Raw genomic sequence first — 19,957 nt, forward strand, 5'->3', positions numbered from 1 at the left:
CACACACACACACACACACACAGCTTTCCTGCAGCTTTTCTTGTGACTATGTTCTCACAACACCTCACATTAACAGCCATTACTGCATAATAAATCCCGCTTTCACACACACACAGGCGCACACAACATCAGAAACAACCAAACATTACCTTTGCATTTAACAGAGACCAATGTAACTATTATGATCCCAGAATCAGCCAGGTATAGTTAACAATCACACAATCTCATTATCATTTTAGCTGCCTTAAAGGTCCAGTGTATAAAATGTAGGTGAACCTATCTTCATTTGGCAGAAATTGAAAATTAAGTGATTATACTTTTTAATTGTACAATCACCTGATTGTATTGTTGTTTGTCATGACCCCAGAAAGAGCGTTTCATGGTTACGTCAACTTGACCATGTTGGACTACTGCGTTTTTACAATAATATCTTTAGATTTTTTAAAGTTCTCCAAGACACTTTAAAGAGAAAGGTGTGGTGAGGGATATTCGGCAATCTATTTCAATAATTGTTGCTAACTTTTTCACACTGTACCTATAATTTTAGATTTGAGCTCTCTGTCCTGAATCCCTATCTATGATTAATCTGATTAATCTGATCTGGCAACATTGCCAGATGACCTGTTGATGGAGACTTTTGCACTGTATCGATATTTTCAATTCAAAAAGATTTCCGGTACACAATCATGTTTTGCTTTAAAAATTGATTCAGTACATAGACGTGCTAATTTGAGAGTCTGCCGTTCCATTTGTCATGAAAGTGTTTGCAAGATGAGGTAGCTTTTAGATTTGGAAACAAGAATGTAAACACAAGCAAAACCCAGAAAGAAGTGTACAAACTGGGTATTCCAATCAAAACTGAAGAAAAAATAAATAAATTGACTTTTGATCTTTTGGAAAAATACATTTCTTCTACATTTCATAGTATGATTCTGTGACTGTTTCTTTGTATTTGCTAAGATATGAACACCCACCCCATCCTCCACAAGGACGGGAACAATACAAGAAGCGGCACACTAATTGGTGAGCACCCAGATATCCAAGAAGTGCTAATGACGAGGCAACATAGCCACGGTGAAGAAAAGAATGAGCAAAGTTTGAGAGTGAGGCTGGAGGCAGACGGGGTCCAGCACTTACTGAGTCTCTGTCCAGGGCTTAGGATCTACTTCCTCCTCTATAATTAAGGGGTTATCCCCCCACACAATGGAGAAATTAAACAACTAAAACCATACGAGGCAAAATTACTGCTTTTCCTGGGAGTCAGAGGAAGTGTCTTGATGTGTAAACAATACCCCCTCTTCAGCTGAGTCTCTCTCTTCCACCCCCTCCTTCCTCGTTGTTCTGTGGGAATCTCAGATGGTCCAGATACCCTCTAAGTCTTAAGACTATAACTCAGCTGAATAAAGAGGATTTACAGTGCTTTTATCACTTAGCCATACAATACTTGCTTTGCCAAAGCTAACTACTCAGAGAATATGCACTAAACTAATGCAAATACAAATCAACATATACACTGAAAACTTTTACGGCTGTTTTTAAATTGCACAAGCCACTGGACTTTATTTTAATTTTACTAATAAAACTGTCTATTAAGTGTTAAATGTATTATTATAGTAAGGAGGTGTTTATTGCTTGCTGAGTCCACACTAAGGATTCTACACAATAGAATGCTGGTTATACTGTAGTTTCTGTCTCAAAGTATCTCAAAGTAAGACATTTGGACTTAATGATGAAGGCAGGACAGGATCTACTACTCCCGTGTGCTATGATGTAAAATTGCAGAATTTTTCTTTGGACTTTGGTGTGGGGCATTCTCCGGGTTCTCCGGTTTCCTCCCACAGTCCAAATACATGCAGATTTGGGGATTAGGCAAATTGGACACAATTAACCGTAGGTGTGAGTGTGGGAGTGGACGGTTGTTTGTCTCTATATGTGTCCCTGTGATGGACTGGCGACCTTTCCTCTGTCAGCTGAGATAGGCACTAGCGTGCCGTGCTGGCAGCCAAGAGCAAGTCAAGGATTTCATGCTGGTTCTTGAGTCAGTATATGTCAGTACCTCAAAAAACCTGAGATAACCTTTAGGTGCCTTTAGATAATAATTAAAAGTAAACTGCAATATCATTGCATTGAAAATGTAGGATAATGGTGGTCAAGCTGATAAACGGTGTTCTCTCAGTCTCTCGGTCTGCGCGTGAACATGTCTGTATTTGCCGCTGTCAGGAGGTGACCCCGCTGCTCTTTGAAGGGCTGATCCAGGAATTTTTTTGGCTTAGCTTCAACAATGTCGGGGAAATCACCTGGCAAACAAAACACAACAGGCTTGCATGCTTTACTAATGCGTTCCAGGCGTTCACTCAACAAAAAAACACTTTGCATTTCACGAAGATGCATGCTGTGTCCTTCCACTTAATGACAGTGGGGACGTTGTAGCACAGCGATGAACAAAACGGGGAGGGATGTGGCAGAAAGGCCTTTGAGGCTATAGCCATTGATGCTCTCTCTGAATGAATGGATACATGACACAGATTTGTGAGTTCAACTTGTCTCACCTCTGTTCCTCTGCAAGTGGACCAACAATATATCACAACTGCAGTGTTCTTCAATAATAAAAGAAAAGAAAAGAAAACTTTGATGCAGGAGAGTAAGCTGTTTACAAACTTCAGTTTCCAGTTGCAAACGTACAATAAGGCTGTTAAAGATTTTATTAGGTGAATTTTTTTGTTGCCTTTCCCGTCTGATAATCTTAAATTTAAGGAGTTGGTCCAAAAAAGCAGTCAAATTTGTAGGCTGAGACATCATTTGTTTGTTGTACTTGTATCCTCTTTAATCACCAAGGCAACCTCATCTGCTTATTTTGCTGGTTGCACGGTTTAGTCATGTGTGACCTGCATTTAGGGAGACGTAGTAGGTGTGAGAGAAAGTTCCATCATCCTGTGGAAGTTGCCAAAAACATAAATGATTAAAGTTTTATGGAATTCCAGTGCAAACCCAGTCACTGCCTGCTTTGACCCTTTGATTTAACCCAAGCTCGTTTCACTGATACGTACGAACAGGTTTGGGTTAATGTGACTCTGCCCCTGAGCGCGCAGTGATTAGGCTAATTGTTAAACGCTAACAGAAGCAGAAGTGAAACCGTAGAACTGTAATTACAAGAAGCAGCATTTTCCCTCTGGAAAAATCTCACTGATGGAAGAAAAAAAAAAAATCAATTTCCTTCACATGTGTGTCTGAACAGGATATAGCACAATTACACCTATTGACACCTATTGTCTATGAAGGGTGGGAGGAATATCGATACAGTGAAATATATATTTTGGCATAATTATATCACTTTTGAGACACAATGTATAGTTTTTGTTTTAAAAAAAAGAACATTTCTCAGTTGCCAGATCACATTGAATCGTTGATTATGGATTGATTTGATATAATTAAGGAGGAGATTTTAATGTACTTTTACTGAGAGGACAATGGGAGTGAAAGAAACTGAGTCCAGGCAAGAAAGCAACAGGAGAAGTTGTTTTGTTCCACAATCACATTGCGTGACAAAATAAGTGTTGGCAAGGGGAAATGTCGAGCACTAACTATGAACCAGATTTAAATGCTCAGTATGTACTTTTTGCTGCTGGGTGTCTCTCAGTAACAAACAATAATAAAAGACCTTTGAAGTCAGGGAACAGTGTGGAGTCATGGTAACTGATGTCTTGTCAAGTTTCGTTATTTATTTTCTTTTTCTTCAATTACTTTCTCAATTATACGATCAGTTGATTGGCCTATAAAAAGTCACACAAATGACTGTGTCCCAAACCTAGAAATAATGATGTTCTTGAATGTCTTATTTTGTGCACAAGCCAAAATTATTCAGTTTTAATGATGTATTTATTATATGGAGCAATTATGTCACATTTAACAACGTAATTTTTTTTTTTTAAATCAGACAACTTGTTTCAATTATTAAACCTAAAAAATAAAAAAATAATTAAAAGGCGGCCAGAATTAAACTGTCCATTACCTTGAATAAAAAAACCCACGGCCCTCATGTGGAGGATAAAGCGGTAGAGGATGGATGGTCCTTGATTAGAAATATGAATTTAAAGAGTGTTGGAAATGTTTTAGGCCAATGTAAGTACACTACTCAACATAATATTTAACATTAGTCTCATTGTTTTTAAACATCGATGCAAAAAACATGCATAAATGTTACATATTAAATATCCAAGGGGGGGTATAGCATAACATTTTATAAACCCCTTAGAGAGGTTGTTGATGCAGACTCTGCAAATGTGTTTATTGTTTTCTTTTTTCCTCCTCTGCTGCCTGAGCGGCTGCAGACGTGCCTGTGTTTTTGTAAGTGAGTGGGCTTCCTCACTGCGAGGGTCGGACAACAGCTGTGTCTGCGGGAAAGGGGGTTTTCAGTGGAGCGGCGGTGGACTTGTGACCGGAAGCGGCTGACCACAAACCCGGCGTGTTTACATAAGTGCCTCTCGCCCATGTTTACAGCCGGCACACATTTTTGTTTTACCATGTCTAAACTCCACGCGTGTTTATTTTGCTTCACTTGAACTGTGAGTGTTGCATTAGGGGCTGCATTAGTGGAAGTCGCGAGGCTGGCAGAGTGGTGGCTCTGCAATTTTCGAAAGGACACTGAGGGGGCTGCACTGGGTCAGGCATTCAGAAAAAAGGATTCAAGTTAGGGGGTTAAAGCGGATGCCTGAGGTGACACCTAAGAGGAGACAAGGAAGCTAGGGCGTATTTCCACGGCATTGGTGTGTGTTGCGTATAAAGAGTCTCTGCCCACGTTAAGTAGGTACTTTTTTGTAGTGGAGATGCAAACTAATCCTGCCGTGTCGTGCCGTGCCGTGCCGAGGCGAGTAGAGCCGGTGGAAATGCGCCATTATTGGAACGGTTCCCATCAGCCTGACAAACAAAACAGGCAGGAAGTGTCTTAGAGGCAGGGGCATGGATTACACTCATGCATGCTGGGAAAGAGCTTTCTCTTTAAGAGAGGATGAAGCACAAAAAAGAAGAAGGGAAGTACAAGCTGGAGAGAGACTCGAGGGATAGGAGGAAAAAGGCTGGCTGACGGGAGTGCTGCTTAATCCCCTAAAGCATCCATATATTGCCTCCACCTCCTCTCCCACTGCTTGTAAATGGCAAGGAATGTAACATGTTGTCTTTGGGCCCTGCATGTGCAGACGCCTCTGGTTCTGAGAGATTTATATTTGCAGACATTGCCCAAAGCATACCATGTTGTACTTTTTTTCTCAAGTCTTTGAAGCTAAGGCAGAGCGTTCCAAAGAAACAACCAATATCAGAAATGTCCTCTCATTTGAGCCTGATTTATGTTTCATAACCACATTAGAGAGCTGCCAAAGGCTGTCAGTTTTCCACTGAGTCAACACTCTATAGGCATTTGCTCAAAAACTACAGTTGGAGTACAAGCCTGCTCAGCATTAGCCTTTAAGACTGTGTTCTAAGCATTCGCTAAAATAAACATTTGTCTTGTGATGTTCGTTTTCAAAAGTAGAAAAACAAATCTCTATAGTGCTTTCAACCTCAAAGAGTTCCTCTGAACTCCGCAGTTGGATTCAGCTCGAGGTTTCTTTGCTTCATGTTCATATAAAAAACTCAAATAAAACTAAGCCAGGGAGCTTATTCATAATTCAGATTTAAATAAAATGTAATGATAATGCATGTAGAGGAACCCTTGCAACCAATTGCTGCACGTATCTCTGGAGGAGCAGTACACTGCCTTCTCCTTCAGTTCTCCTCTCTTAATATGTAGGCCAGCTCTTCAGTGATGAGACAGTCCTGTAATGACTGATGATGATAAAGGCAACGGCTTCTGCGACTACACGCAAAGCTCAAAACCCCCATATCATACCCCAGCCCGTGGCCAAGTGGAAAGGGAACTTGGCTTGAAACTTGAAGGTCAACGGTTCAAGTCCCCACCAGGTCAAAAGGGCTCGGGTACCCCTGAGCAAGGTACCCAACCCCCCATTGCTCCCCGGGCGCTGCTCAGTGTGGTAGCCCATTGCTCCTAATTCTAGGATGGGTCAAATGCAGAGAAACAATTTCCCTAAGGGCATTAATAAATCATAATATCTTAAATATCGTTAGCTTTGCAATGCTAAATAACAAAATGTACCCTCATATGTTCACACTTCTTTGCATATCTATTCTTAAAATCCTGTCTTGGCCAGCCAGTGACCTAAAGTGGAACTCAAGTTAATACAGATTCCTTCAACAGCAGCAACCCATTCCAATCACTTGGAATGCATTGTGTACATGGATGTACTGTACGGGTGTGTTTTTGTTTTCTTTTTTTTAATCCCTGCCTCTGTTAACATATCCAGGGACAACAGATGGAAACTAGCCTTTGACTACAATCTAGTGTGTTTACATTCCTAAAAAGTTAATTAACATGCACTGTCCTTTCCAAATAAACTCTAAATAAAAGACACCCACTAAATCCAAACGTTTTCCAAAGGTTTTCCAGGGGCCACATGTGACAAATCAAGAGTCTGCAAAAGACACTTCCAGACAAAGGAAGCAAGCAAGTGTCCTGTCTCCTGCATTACCAAAGACATCCTTCCACCTGGATGTTCCAGACAATCTCCCACTGCATTTATCACATATGGATGAAAATCTCTGTATATGACCTGCATAGAGCTGAAACGATGAATCGATGAATCGATTATTAATCGATTACTAAATTAATCGACAACTATTTTGATAATCGATTAATCGGTTTGAAGCTTGTTTCATGATTAAAACAAGATTTCTGATTGTTTAAGCTTCTTAAATATTAATATTTTCTTCATTTCCTTGCTCTGGATAACAAATTAATCATTAAAAGTCAATCATTTTGGTTTGTGGACAAAACAAGACATTTGAGAACATCATCATTTCCAGGTTTTACGAAACACCGATCAACATTTTTTATGGTTTTCTGATATTTTGTGGACCAAACGATTCATCGATTAATCGAGAAAATAATCGACAGATTAATCGATTATGAAAATAATCGTTAGTTGCAGCTCTAGACCTGTATATGAATGCATACACAGACAATGGCCACAATGGAGCCACATAGTGGTGTTAACAGCAGGTTTGTGCTGACCAGGTGATAAGTTATGTTTTTTTCCTTAAACTTTTAAAGTCAGGGCAGCCGATGGTCGATAATTGATACTGATGTTTTCAACTTAACTTCAGTGACCACTGCAGTGAAATTATATACAGTATTTTCAATAATAAAAAAAATAAAATAAATGTGAAATAGTTTTATTGATTTAGCAACATGTATCAAAAACAAAGGCACAATGATTAATAAATATCAAGCACAACAACCTCTAGTTTAAACTATACAGTAAACTTTAAAATCCCACCAAAACGACTGCTGAACAGGATTCTGTGCGTCATGTGTCCTAAAATTGAAATATGTATACATTTCTTGTATTTAATAATAATAAGTATTCAATCAAACTAGCCAATTCATTTATCACCAAAATATTTTTGTTGTAAGATGTGAGCAAATAAGCTAATAAATAGAACAGGAAATCAATACTAATAACAAAAGTACAGAAAAACGTGTGTGTGCAATGATTTCTGTCATTGAGTCTATACAGGCTGGATGGAAATATGGGAACACATGCTACATTGGTTACATTAGGTCCCAACTTAAAGCCTATAGTGGACATATCAGTCACATAATGTAAATGTAATCCAACTCTGTGGATGATGAAATTTGCAAAAAGAGGCCATAAATTGAGTCATTCCGGGACAGAAACCGTATCAGGCGCTCTTGAAGTCATTCTTGGAGGACAGCCGTGAGTTCCTGACAGTGTGCAGCTATAGACTCTGACAGGAAAATAAACAACACTGGGACTTGGTCAATAGGCCTTCCTGTAAGCTTGTTGCTTGAAGGTCTTCTCAAGTATCAGGGAAAGCATTATTGATATGCTGTAACGAAACGTTACAGTTAGATGACACCTGATAGAGCTGATTCTCTCAACACCGGCAATACGAATATGTAGTTTGGGCTGTTAAACGTGAAATCCATGACATGTTTGGTCGCTTTAGGAGCCTGGGGAGATGTTTCTGGTATGTAATTCAATCTACAGCATTTCTCTAAAATATGTAAGATACATACTGTTGCACTATACGACAAAATAAAATAATAATGTGTGAATACAAAAGAGAAGAGTGAGTGTTTGGAACAGCAATTTCTCTTCTCTTTTTTTGTGTTTTCTTTTTGCACTAGGGATTAATGACTTTGGTAAACATGTCTAATTCTGATATATCCTGCAGCTGTGATACAATTTGGGATATTTATATGTTTCACTTGGAGTTTTAAAACGAGATGTGACTGTGGCACCATCAGTACGTGAACGGCTACAACAACAACACAAACAAACATAAAGTATAAATTGTTTCCAACGCACGTTGTATTTTCACCATTGATTAAACTGTCAATGGTTGATTTGGTGTTTCCCAGACTTTCAAATTGTGAAGTTCAAAAATTTATTTTGTCCACAAAAAAATCAACTTACTGTCATAAAGCAGCAAAAAACAAATAAATAAACAGATAAACCGAATATAACATCATTTGAGAAGCTGACTTTTATTTTGTTAGAAAAAAACACTGAAACAAAATTAGGGTAATTCATTAATTACCAAAATAACTGGCAATTATATGTTTAATTGCAGATTTTCAAATGGTGCTTTTAATTTGAAAACAAATAATTGCCTTCAGTTATCAGGAGATTAATTGTTATAATTAATATTATTATTATTTTAACTAAGATGGAGGGCGAAGGAGTTAAACCCAAGAGTGAACATAAAGGTCTGGCATGAATGCAGTCAGTCCTGCACAACCCTCACTTCTTAACAACTCACACAGTCCAATCCCTCACCCCCTCACCCCCTCACCCTCTCATCCAGCCGGTGGAAGCGCAGCAGCGTAAGAGCCTCATTTAGGGACACAGAAAGAAAGGCAGAAATTTCTTTTCTCAGGAAGATTAGTGGTTTTCATCCCTTTGGAGTGTGGCCTATGGATGGAGAGCGTAGTCAGCGGCGTATTTATTTTCTCTTGGATATTTTTCTTTACTGACTCTGAGTTGGGGGTGGGAGTGTTCTGGAGAAAGGCCCTGTGACCTCAGGGTGGGGGGGGGCTCTTAGACTCACGCTCCCTGTGAGACTTGTCCATGATGACCATTATTAACACCCCGATCCTTATCAAAGCTGGAGTAACACCTGACTCCTCTCCGTCCATCTACACTACAGTAAATGCTCCAAGGCCGACTGGCAACAAGGGCAGCTCATCAATTTTCTTGTGATTTAATGCTTATTTAATGCTTATTGGTGGAATACTCTGAATAATCAATTAATGATCAGTTCTTTCTCAATGACAGACTCGTGTTCAGATCATACGGACGACCAGGTTTACATAGGAAGCAAGGGGTTTTCATAGGCACTGAGAACAGAGCTATGGACACAGTTCCAGCTCCGTAGAGTCTGATAAATCTGTTTCCCAAACCTCAAAACGTTTTGTCCTCAAACCAAAGATTTAGGTTTGCTGGACATATTCACATTTAAGAAGCTGAAAAATCAGAGAGATGTTTTTATTATTAGTTAAATATACAGTAAATCACATAAGTATAATTTCTAAATCATCACCATTTTTTCTTTTTCTTTTTTTTAAAAAAAGGTTTGGTTTAAAATGACTTGTTTTTTAAATGCAGGATAATGTGCAGCAAGCCTGTTATTTAGATAAAAACACCAAAACCCTTCAGTATGATTCATACTAAAGGTGTATGAATCATAGAAGGGCAACCTTCTTAACACACGTCGAGGCTGTGAATAATTATATGTAGGCAATGTGGCTTATAGGTCGAAGAACATCAATTCATGTCCGGGTTTGCAAGCTATGACCAGAGAGTCTAAGAAGAATGAACGTAACACAGGTGGAGATAACAGAGCGTGTCTGCTCCACTGGCCTCGTACAGTCAACATCAAAGAGGGATGATGGAAAAATGATCTTTGGCAAACTTTCTCAGCACATAATAAGGGCTGTAGGAACAACAAGAAGGCACAAAGTGCCACTATACAGTGAAACCCTGCACATGTGAGCATTTTTTCCCCTGTGTGAAATCAGGGTGTTGGGGGGTTGGGCGGGGGTGCATCAATCACAGGTATTTCTTTGAAACAGTGAGATGTTTTACAGTTGTAGAAGTGGGTACCTAATCTGAACACATGTTGCTCTGACATGGTGCGGCACAAGCCGAAACAGACCCGTAAATCCTGGGGCCTGGGAGTCGGGTTGCAAGGGCCAAGCCTGTGGGAGCTTGTCCCATAGCTGTGAGACAGATGCAGGCAGTGGCGCAAAATGTGGGTGCCCACTTAAACACCATTAACAAAGAGGCCATGAGAAAAGAAGCCTGATTCCTATCACACGGACTGAACGTGACCCGCTCTTCTGCCTGTGCCAGCAGCAGCAGCAGCAGCACCTCACGCATCCATTACATCGTCACACTCACAGACACAGTCGAGTTCACCCCGGGCAGGGTATGTCTCCATGAAACACAAGCAAAAGTGAGCTCTCGTGAAACAAGTTATGAGATTCGTGGCCAGCTGGCACAGAGGATTAGGATGAACGGGATGTTCTCAAGATGTTTCTGCTTAAGTTACACCATTTTATTGTGCAGTTTTATTTCCATGCTTGGAAAAAAAAAAACTCTAACGTAGTCTGTGTGGTTCGGAGTCGAGGTGGGAATCTCTAAGTATCTTATGATTTAACAACGATTACCACATATTTTTTAGAAAAAAATGTGCATTTGATGATCCATAATCAAATAAGCATGACTGTTTACTTCCATTTTATTGTATTAATGCAAATGGAACACTACATTTCTGAGAACATCAGGAAAAAAAGACAGAGAAAAACAGAAATGGTGCTGCAATGTTTTGTTTTTCTGTGCCTCCTCCAGCTGACGTTGACAGAAAAATCTGAATTGAAGCCACAGTTACAAACCTATGCATCTGTCGAGAAATTATGAGAAAAATAATTGATTGAAATGGGTCTCCCTGTGATTATAGCGCAGTGCTATCCTGCTGAATTGAATTGAAGTAGGAAGAAAGTGAGAGCAGCTGCAGCTAGCAGCTTTTTTCACTCAGTAGAGTCCTCCAGCTGATTTCCATCGAAAGGCATTCATAAATTTTCGAAAACATATTCACAACCCTGCAAGTACTTTGTTCTTCTGCAAGTCCTCTAATTAACATGTATTTAACTCGGACTCTTTTCCATGACATCAGCACACTGAGGCAAATAGGTTGGTTCAATTTGGCCATTTCTGCCAAATTTCCAATTATGGATTTCTTCTGCATCGACTCATAATCATTCATGAGATGGTGCTGATGCCTCTTAGGCCTTAGGTCATGCTCCATATTCACACAGGTCTGTTAGGGTCTGATGATGCCCATGTCTGTGGCGTTGGTGCAAATCCTTTGCAGACAAACTTTAGCACCTCCATCAAATTGCTGCTATTGGAGTGGAATGTGAGCCTGAAGTATGCATGTGTGGAATGCTACACTGATGCCGACGCTTATTTACTATGAATGGAACTGTGTTCGTCCGTGTATGCACATCTCTGCAGACAAGGAACACGAGCTTTAGTTGCTCAAGTTGTTTTTTTATCAACTCCTAGTTTGGAGTACTTTACAAGTCTAATTCAAATTTAACCAAGTTGAATAAACAAGCACAGAGTCCAAACTACTTGATTTATTCCAGCTTGCCCCATTTTTTATAAATGCACATGCATATTTTTCAAAGAACCAGTTCAAATAAAATAGAAGGAATAATCAAACTGAAAACAAAGGCAGAGCTTTAAAACTAACTAATGACACACCAATGTCCTACTTTTTCCCCGCGCCAGTGTGACAAAGTGAGCGTTGTGATGGCAGGCCACCAGTCCCTTCATCAAACAGTAAAACTCTTTGAACGCTGTGCTTCTGCAGTTGCCCCCTCATATGATGCCAGGTTGTCTTCTTATGGGCTCCCAGTGTCCACCAGCAGGCGTTAGTAATTTATAACAGTGGTACCTCAGGGGCCTGAACGAGGTCCTACTACAACCTCATTATGAGGAGTTTTCGTCACACGTTCACTAATGAAAACATGAGCTCTCATCTTTTAATTATGAATCTCACACATCCTACCCGCTCTGTGATGACCTCACAAGCACAAATAAACCCTGAGGGGTGAAGAGGATTTTCTGTTTTGCAAGGTTATAAAAATGTAACCCTCACAGCCTACATCACACACAATGGTCATAATGGGTGAATAATTAATCTCATGGCAAGCATGATATTTTCCTTCTTCGCTGGTCTTGAAAAACTTGTGGCCTCTTTGTAGAGTTGCCACGGAGTAACGTCCTAGTTTCTCACCATGCATCCCTAAACAATTAATGCTCATGGCTCCTCTTGTGGCAGGCCACCAAAACCATCATTAAGCAAAATATACTGCCACAATGTCATAAGACATCTTATTAGCATTTCAAAGGTCCCTCCCTCCTCGCAGCCTTTATCTGAGGCCTCTGATACACCATGTCGTCCACTGCCATGCCAGCCTTTTTTTAGTAATTCATGAAATTTACACTCGGGAGGTGAGAACAAGGTCTTTCGACCTCATTATAACATTTTTTCATCACCCATTCTCTGACATCTCTGAAAACATGTGACCCCCATCTCTGGGTTTAACTCTTTTCATGTGCCACCCAGCAACTTCTGTGAATAGCCGTCATGTTTCAGCTCACTGCACTGCAGGGTAAGTGATCCTCGACAGGAAGCATCAGGACACGAGACTTCTTTTCAAGGAGTATAGCCAGTGTATCACCTATCTACTCACTAACCATTTTAACGCACTGCACATATGTGAGAAAACATGATAAGATTGTTGTACCTCTGGTCAGGGTGGTGGGCGAGGGCTTTTTAGGGAGTTCTGAGAAGCTGCTTCCATCCAAGCCCGAGCCCTTACACTCCTTCTTCTCAGTGGCTGTCGGAGCTGAAGTCTCCATGTTGCTCTTCGGTTTCCGTCACAACCTGAAAAGGTAAGAGATGCACTGAGAAATCATTTTTATAAGTGCATTAAAACACTATGAGCCATAAGCCATAATACAAGGTTTGAACCACACTGTATGTATAGCATGTGTAGCACGTCAGGTCAGGCCCTACATTCACATACAGATTCTTCTGTTCCAAGTGTAAACACGAGTGGCCCTTAACGCAGAGGCTCTAGCCACAAACTCTGTGCTATTACCTCCACACGTCTGTGTGAATGCCTCGATAACTTTTGCAACACGCCACTTGTTTGACTTGTTAGGACCTGCGAGGCCATCCACTGCGAAGAACAAACAAGACCCATGGCGGGGGGGGGGGGGGGGGGGGTAGCTATCGCTCATGGCCATAGCTTTATACCTGCTTTCAGACACTGGTGAGAAAGTGTTTGTGTACTTTGATGGACGACGGCAATGCAGAGCAGCTGTATCCAACCCATGTAAGGTCAGCATGCAACATTATTGCACCACAGCACCAGAATGCTTTGGGGCATCCACCTGTTTGCCGCTCTATCATGTGTTTATGTGGCTAGAAATTACCCTGACACAGCAGTCTGGAAATCTATTGCACACAAATGTTAAAGGATTACAGGAAACATAAAAGACATATTTGATAAATATTCTAATACCCCACCCAAAATACACACACACACACACAAAGCCATAGAGAAATATTCTTTTTCCTCCACATGTTCTAGAAACCAGCCATTCAATAGCGTGGGCAAAATTACAACATTACAAAGTAATGAGAGCGCATGAGAGCCCGTGAAAGTAATGCAGGGTTTACAGTGTGTTGAACCCGGAGGAGCAGCTAACAAGATGCATTCAGTAACCCTCTAAATTTAATCAGGTCAACTAATTAAATGTGTCCTGCTGCTGCCACATTGTAGTAATAAATGTCTCATACATTAGGTAGTCACTGGGGTAGATACATTTATTTATCAACACAATCACTGATAAAACATTTTAAATTTTTTAATCTTTAAAATATATATACTAATAGTCGCATCAACTGACTCTTTATAATCAAATCAAATAAGGGAACATTCATACCCATTCCTAATGAGAACATGTAACTGCAGTTATGAATCCTGATTCTGTCATGAAAAGATTTTCATGTAATTGTTCACCGATGTGGTCACCGCTATAGCCAAATGTGTGAAGTACTGTGTTTGGTTTCATGTGGCTATCCAACATGTTGTCCTTCATTGTAAGATGTGTGTCCTAGCTGCCATGCCTGCGACCCTTTGGAGGTGCCAGTCGCCTGTCACAGAGCCAGTGTAAGCCGATTAGAGGTGGGCGACTAACAGGTTTATGCTGCATCTGTTTCTTTTTTTTTCTGGTGCCAAAAAGTCTTGGAGATACAGCCAGGGAGTTGTCTCCTCTTAGAGGACTCAAAGCGCCACCTTCGTGGGTCTTTATCGTGTACAAGGTTTTTCAGAGAGCAGGCTCTTTCTGAAGGTGAACCCCTTTTGGCTCAGATAAGACATACACATGAACATGCCCCTGCTCACAGCAACTGCCATTGCCTTTCAACTAGCCTGCCCCTTAAGAATAACTGTGAATCCTCCCATTACTATCAGCGCCTGGTTAAACATCTGGCATCACATTAATGGCTGTTTCCCTGCTTTTACAGCATACCAACCATTTGCTTTCCAGTTGCCTCAAAACCTTGTGCCAGCTCTTTGATGAAGCCAGAAATTCGGGAATAAGCGTCAAGAAAGGTCATCAACTTAAAACAAAATAAAATAAATCCGTTAAGAGGGCATTTAATGGAAAAAACAAGCAATTAAACTTTAAAGATCTGAGTCCATCTCTAAAAGTGGCCGCAATTTCACCCTGACCCATCCCCACCCCCACCCATCTCTTTCCATAATTATCAGGGGCTTTTACATTTGCCCCGTTTCACACTGCCTCCCAACAGACCAGACCCTTGTTGCCCCCGATGACAGGGAAGCCCGTGTCTGACAGGCTGGTACAGGTGTCATGAGCCAAGTGGACAGATGGCAGGGGCCAAAGGCGAGCAAACAACAAGGGTCCACTTCTTTCCCCATCTTCTGGTTGGCTGGGTAGTCCATTGTGGCACGAAGAGGATAAGACACACTTCCTCCTAAACCCCCAACCCACCCTCTCCTTACCCAACTCCCCAACGCCATGTGACCACAGACTGGGGACTTCAGAGAGCAGGACAGGATTAAGAACCTTTACAGAACACTCAGTCACCAAAATCTCAAGAAATTAGGATTTCTTATAGTCCGCTTCAGACAAATAGATCTTCCATTTTTAACGTAGAGCAGTTTGAGATACCTTTCGAGTATTATACGGGAGAACGTCCACATTAACTCCTCCACATACTTTCAAGAACTCTGTACTGTCGCAGTGAAGGAATTTCCACCAAGGTGTTTGAGAGTGGATTAACGGCGTGCTGTGTTATTGTAAAACCGTGGATGACTGAGCAGAGCACTGTTGCACATTGTAAGACAGGCGAGGACAGACACCGTATGGCAATTTATGTGTAAGACAGTAAGACAGACTGCATCTCAATCTAATTTGAGATCGAGTGTAAGTCTGGAAAGGCATGACCAACGGACACAGATCAAAATGCCTCTCTACACAACTGGATAGACCTAGTTCCAGATGACGTATGCAGAGCTATGGACACCGTGTCAACAAACGTGCTTGTTGTAAATTTCCAGGAGTGATGGCTATAATTTTCTCATGTCTGTAAACGACTTTAAAAGTCTACGTCAATAAGTGATATAGCACATACCATTGAAAAACAGGCATACCGAGCATAAAAACAATCCCTCAGATTACTACTTTGAATGATTTATTCAGTTACTTTCATGCAAAGCTACTTTTTTCATGGGTGAGGCTATCCATAAGATTTACAGTGAGGCTGCTTTGTTCTGGTTCCTTCCTGCCACATAACCACAAAACTGGACGTCACTGAGAAATGTCTTTGCTTTTAGTAAATTATCTTACAAAACATTTGAGTGTGTGTGTGTGTGTGTGGGCGTGCTGTGTGTTTCCCACTGCTGGTTCAAGTGCTCTAGTACTTGAACACAGATGCAAAAAAAAACATGTCTTGTTTTTAATAAACTCAAACAATTCTTCAGTGCTATTTTCAAACACAGTCTGCCCACAGTGGGAAGACTTTAAATACATTCTGGCTGAATGTGAAGTTACCATATATATACTGATTCATAACCAAAACAAGCAGTAGAAAACAGACAGGTTCAGCGCTCATGGTACAGGGAAGATACTGTAGATACAGAGATTGTTCATCTCATCGTTGTGTTCAACCAGTCCTGTCTCTGATGGACCGTCCAGACATGCCACTTAACCACATGAGGCACAGGAAACAGACTGAGGTAATGCGGAAAGGAACTGTTATGTTTTCTTTAGCCAAGGTCAGTCTTAAAATCATAAGAAGGTTGGATACCTCCATTTATTTCAAATGACTTGTTTCCTGAGTTTCTTTCAGGACAAATACATTTTAAGTATTTTTTTCCTTAATCAGATTTCCACTCATTTAAAGCGAGTTGTCTCTCTGCCTTGTCCCTTTTTCTTCCCTTTCAACTGCTCTTCCTCTCGCCGTTAATTCACTTTCCACCCCCCTCCTCCTCGGAGTTGCAGGACTTTTTTTTTGTTATGAGACCTGGCGTGTGTTTTCCTTAGTGCCTCGTTCAGTTTCAAGTGTTCCTCTCCTCCACTACCGTTCAACAGCTCCCCTTTCACCAACACTGAAAGGAATGCAAACACACATCAAAAGAGGCCCTCTCATTTTGAAGATTTCCAGGCTTTGCTCTTCTTACTCTCTTCCTCCCTATCTTTCAGTCGATGCATTCCCTATGCTGGTAGGATCTTTATCCTGGCAGCGTCAAACACACACACACACACACACACACACACACACACACGTGCAATGGGACACCCACCAACGGCTGTCCCACACTCTGCTCACTTGGCAAACACAAGAGAGATGGATAGGTGAGGTCTTGATGCCCTCATGCCACCTGCAGACCTTTCTTCTCACATTACTGGTGGTGACATACATGCAGGTTCACATAACAACCAGCAAAAGCCAAAATATGGTTTAGTTTTACATACTTTTGTGTCTTCATCACGGGCATGTTAGTGACATGTCCTTTTTGGGAACTGGAGAGGATCAGCTTCTGCATTTGAGACAGGACGTTTAAAAAAGAAAGTTTCATGTACTCATACTTGTATTCCCCACAGTGGGACTACTAAAGGATGAAGTTCTTATTTTACCTAACTCTGGAACATTTCACCTGAAAATACTTTTATTCCAAAAAAAATAAAAATTTATATATATACATATATACATATATATATATATGTATATATGTACATATACATGTATACAGTGTATGATATTTTTTAAGATTTTAACAAAGGTGGTTGTTAACGATTGGCTAAATGAGACTATGGCGGTTGTAAGGGACACACAACATCATCACACTGAACTACTGAACTACTACACTGAAAACTGATCTACTCTGTACTCGTCCCTACAGTCCTGTTCTATTTATACTCCATGCTTCTTCCAGACAATAACTTTGTGAGAGGAACAAGTCTTAGTGTGGTGAAGCTGGAGATTTTGACTGAGATCAGACTCTGGTGCTTGTATTGGCTTTAAAAAAAATCATAAAATGTATGCTATTTTGCAATATTATATGTTAAAAATCATAGATCGTATATAAGAGATATACTCTTAAATGGCTGCATGTTCTTTAATGGAGTAAAGTGGAGTCTTCAAATCAGCAGTAGATGTTGTCACAATGGGTCACCACTTGGTCCTTACGATATGAGTAAGCTTCATGGCATTTTATTTATTGCAAGTGATTGAGGTATTGTAGCTACAGAAAAACCAAACCCTCCGTTGTATGTAATTGATTCTTTGGAAGTGGAGTCACACATGAGTCATGAGGCTGGAGAATGCAACACTCAAGAAGGCCTGACTAGTGTCTACTGACCCCTTCATGAAGGCAGACCTAAATTCTTTGACACGGCCATGCACAGTCTCTGCTCTAAAACCATCCTCCAGTTGCACTCATGCTTAACATGAAACACAAGGAGGAAGAATGCTAGAGCCGTCAGATCTAATTTACAGGTGGACAGGTGTAAAAGTCAGGGATGGTAGTGGTGGTGTTGGATTACACCCAGGCGGTCTGTGACAGCTTCATGGGAAACCTCTAATTTTACTGACCAACCTTTTTCTCCGTGCGAGGTCTCTTAGCTGACCAAATATTTTTACTTTTGATTTCCTCGTTTCTGGGCCAGAATGAAAGAAAATAAATACGACAGGCCTCTTTGGTCACGGTGAGGCGAACCAAAACTCAAGCAGCTCGGGGTAAGAACACACTCGGTCTGCGCTCAAAAGTGGCGTGCCTAGAAGTTGGGCATGTCTTCCAACTGGAAAGTTGAGTTTCAATCTCCAGCTACTCTAGTCTAAATGCTGATGGGTCTCTGAGAAGGACACTTTATCCCATAAATACAGACATCCATCCAAGATAAAAAAAAAATCTATCTCTATAGTCATTACACCAAAACTGACTTATTATCAGTTATCTTTCTTTTAATTACAACACTTAACAATCTAAATAGCAAAGCACAATTTGAAAGATATTATTGCAAACACAATAAATATCAGACAAGGAATGTTTTTTGTTGACAGATGAAACCGTGCCATACTGACAGAGACCTCTGGCAGAAGACAAGTTTCAACGAGGACGGAACACATTCTCTGTGGGTGAATCACTTGTCTTTGGAGAAACATGTCCCGATAAGGATTTAAAGCTCAGGTGTGAAAGGTCATGAAACAGACCGTGAGATCTCTGACAGCTGCAAATCAGCCATTAGTCTGATTCACAGGCAGAAATGACCTCAGTGCAGGCTGTCAGATTACAGGTCAGACAAACAGATAGGTGACTAGTGTAGCAGTTTGCTTGTATGATTGGTATCTACTCGATCAGTATCTAACTCAACCAAAGTGCAATGCAAATTGCAGGGCCTGAGCTGTTTCCACGAGCTTCCATTTCATGGGCTGTGTTTCCATCATGGTACAGTTAGGTACGGTTTGAAATGAATTGTTATAGTAACGATGATATTAAACGTGACACAACTGACAACAAACAACATAGCAGGTTGTCTCAACAAGACATCAAGCTTTGTATGAGCACAGACTGTAGGCGTTTGCCTTGCCTTCCAAGGGTTATTTACGTTTTTCTCTTGCTCAATCAGCTGACTGTCGAGTTGCTCCACCCTGACGTTGTGTCAGGGTGGAGGTAGATCTACCTCCACCCTGACACAACGTACCATTTTACTCTGGTTCCTCAAGGGAAGGACGCCAAAGAATGGACGGGTTGGAGCTTTTGGTACTATTCTTACTGGAAACGCCAAAAAAAAAAGTTCCGTACTATATCAAACTGAACCGTTCCACTTGGTGGAAACACAGCTCCCATTTGCTTTGAAGCTCTGTGCACAATCACACAGGCCAGAAACATGATTCAATCATCTACATACATTCAGTCTATTCTATACATTCAGTATTCAGAATCGATACCACTGGTTCATGGCTAGGGCTCAGTACCAATCTTGGCACTTTTTGGCACTCACATTCAATCAATCTCTGCCACATTTTCATTACCTGATGGGTAGCACAAACTTCAAGTGAAAGAGAACGGTACAGCAGGTCCGGTTTCATGTTGCACAGAGGTCTTTGTACTGCTCTGCTACCAAAACAATGTACCATTGGGTACCGGTACCAAAACAGTACACAACCCTCGTCATGGTAGATAAATACTAAGACACCTGATATGACTGTT

At 40.8% G+C, this 19,957-nt stretch overlaps 1 protein-coding gene across 1 annotated transcript in view; it reads right to left on the reverse strand.

Annotated features, from left to right (window-relative positions):
- gli2a (GLI family zinc finger 2a) overlaps nt 1-19,957 on the reverse strand; it is an 86,923-nt gene that overhangs the window by 57,240 nt on the left and 9,726 nt on the right. The window contains exon 2 of the mRNA XM_058616879.1: nt 12,953-13,092. Within this exon, the coding sequence (XP_058472862.1) occupies nt 12,953-13,067 (115 nt within the window). The 5' untranslated portion in view covers nt 13,068-13,092. The remainder of the gene's footprint in view (nt 1-12,952; nt 13,093-19,957) is intronic.

This window comes from Solea solea, chromosome 2 (genome assembly GCF_958295425.1).
Source record: "Solea solea chromosome 2, fSolSol10.1, whole genome shotgun sequence".
Lineage (NCBI taxonomy): Eukaryota > Metazoa > Chordata > Actinopteri > Pleuronectiformes > Soleidae > Solea > Solea solea.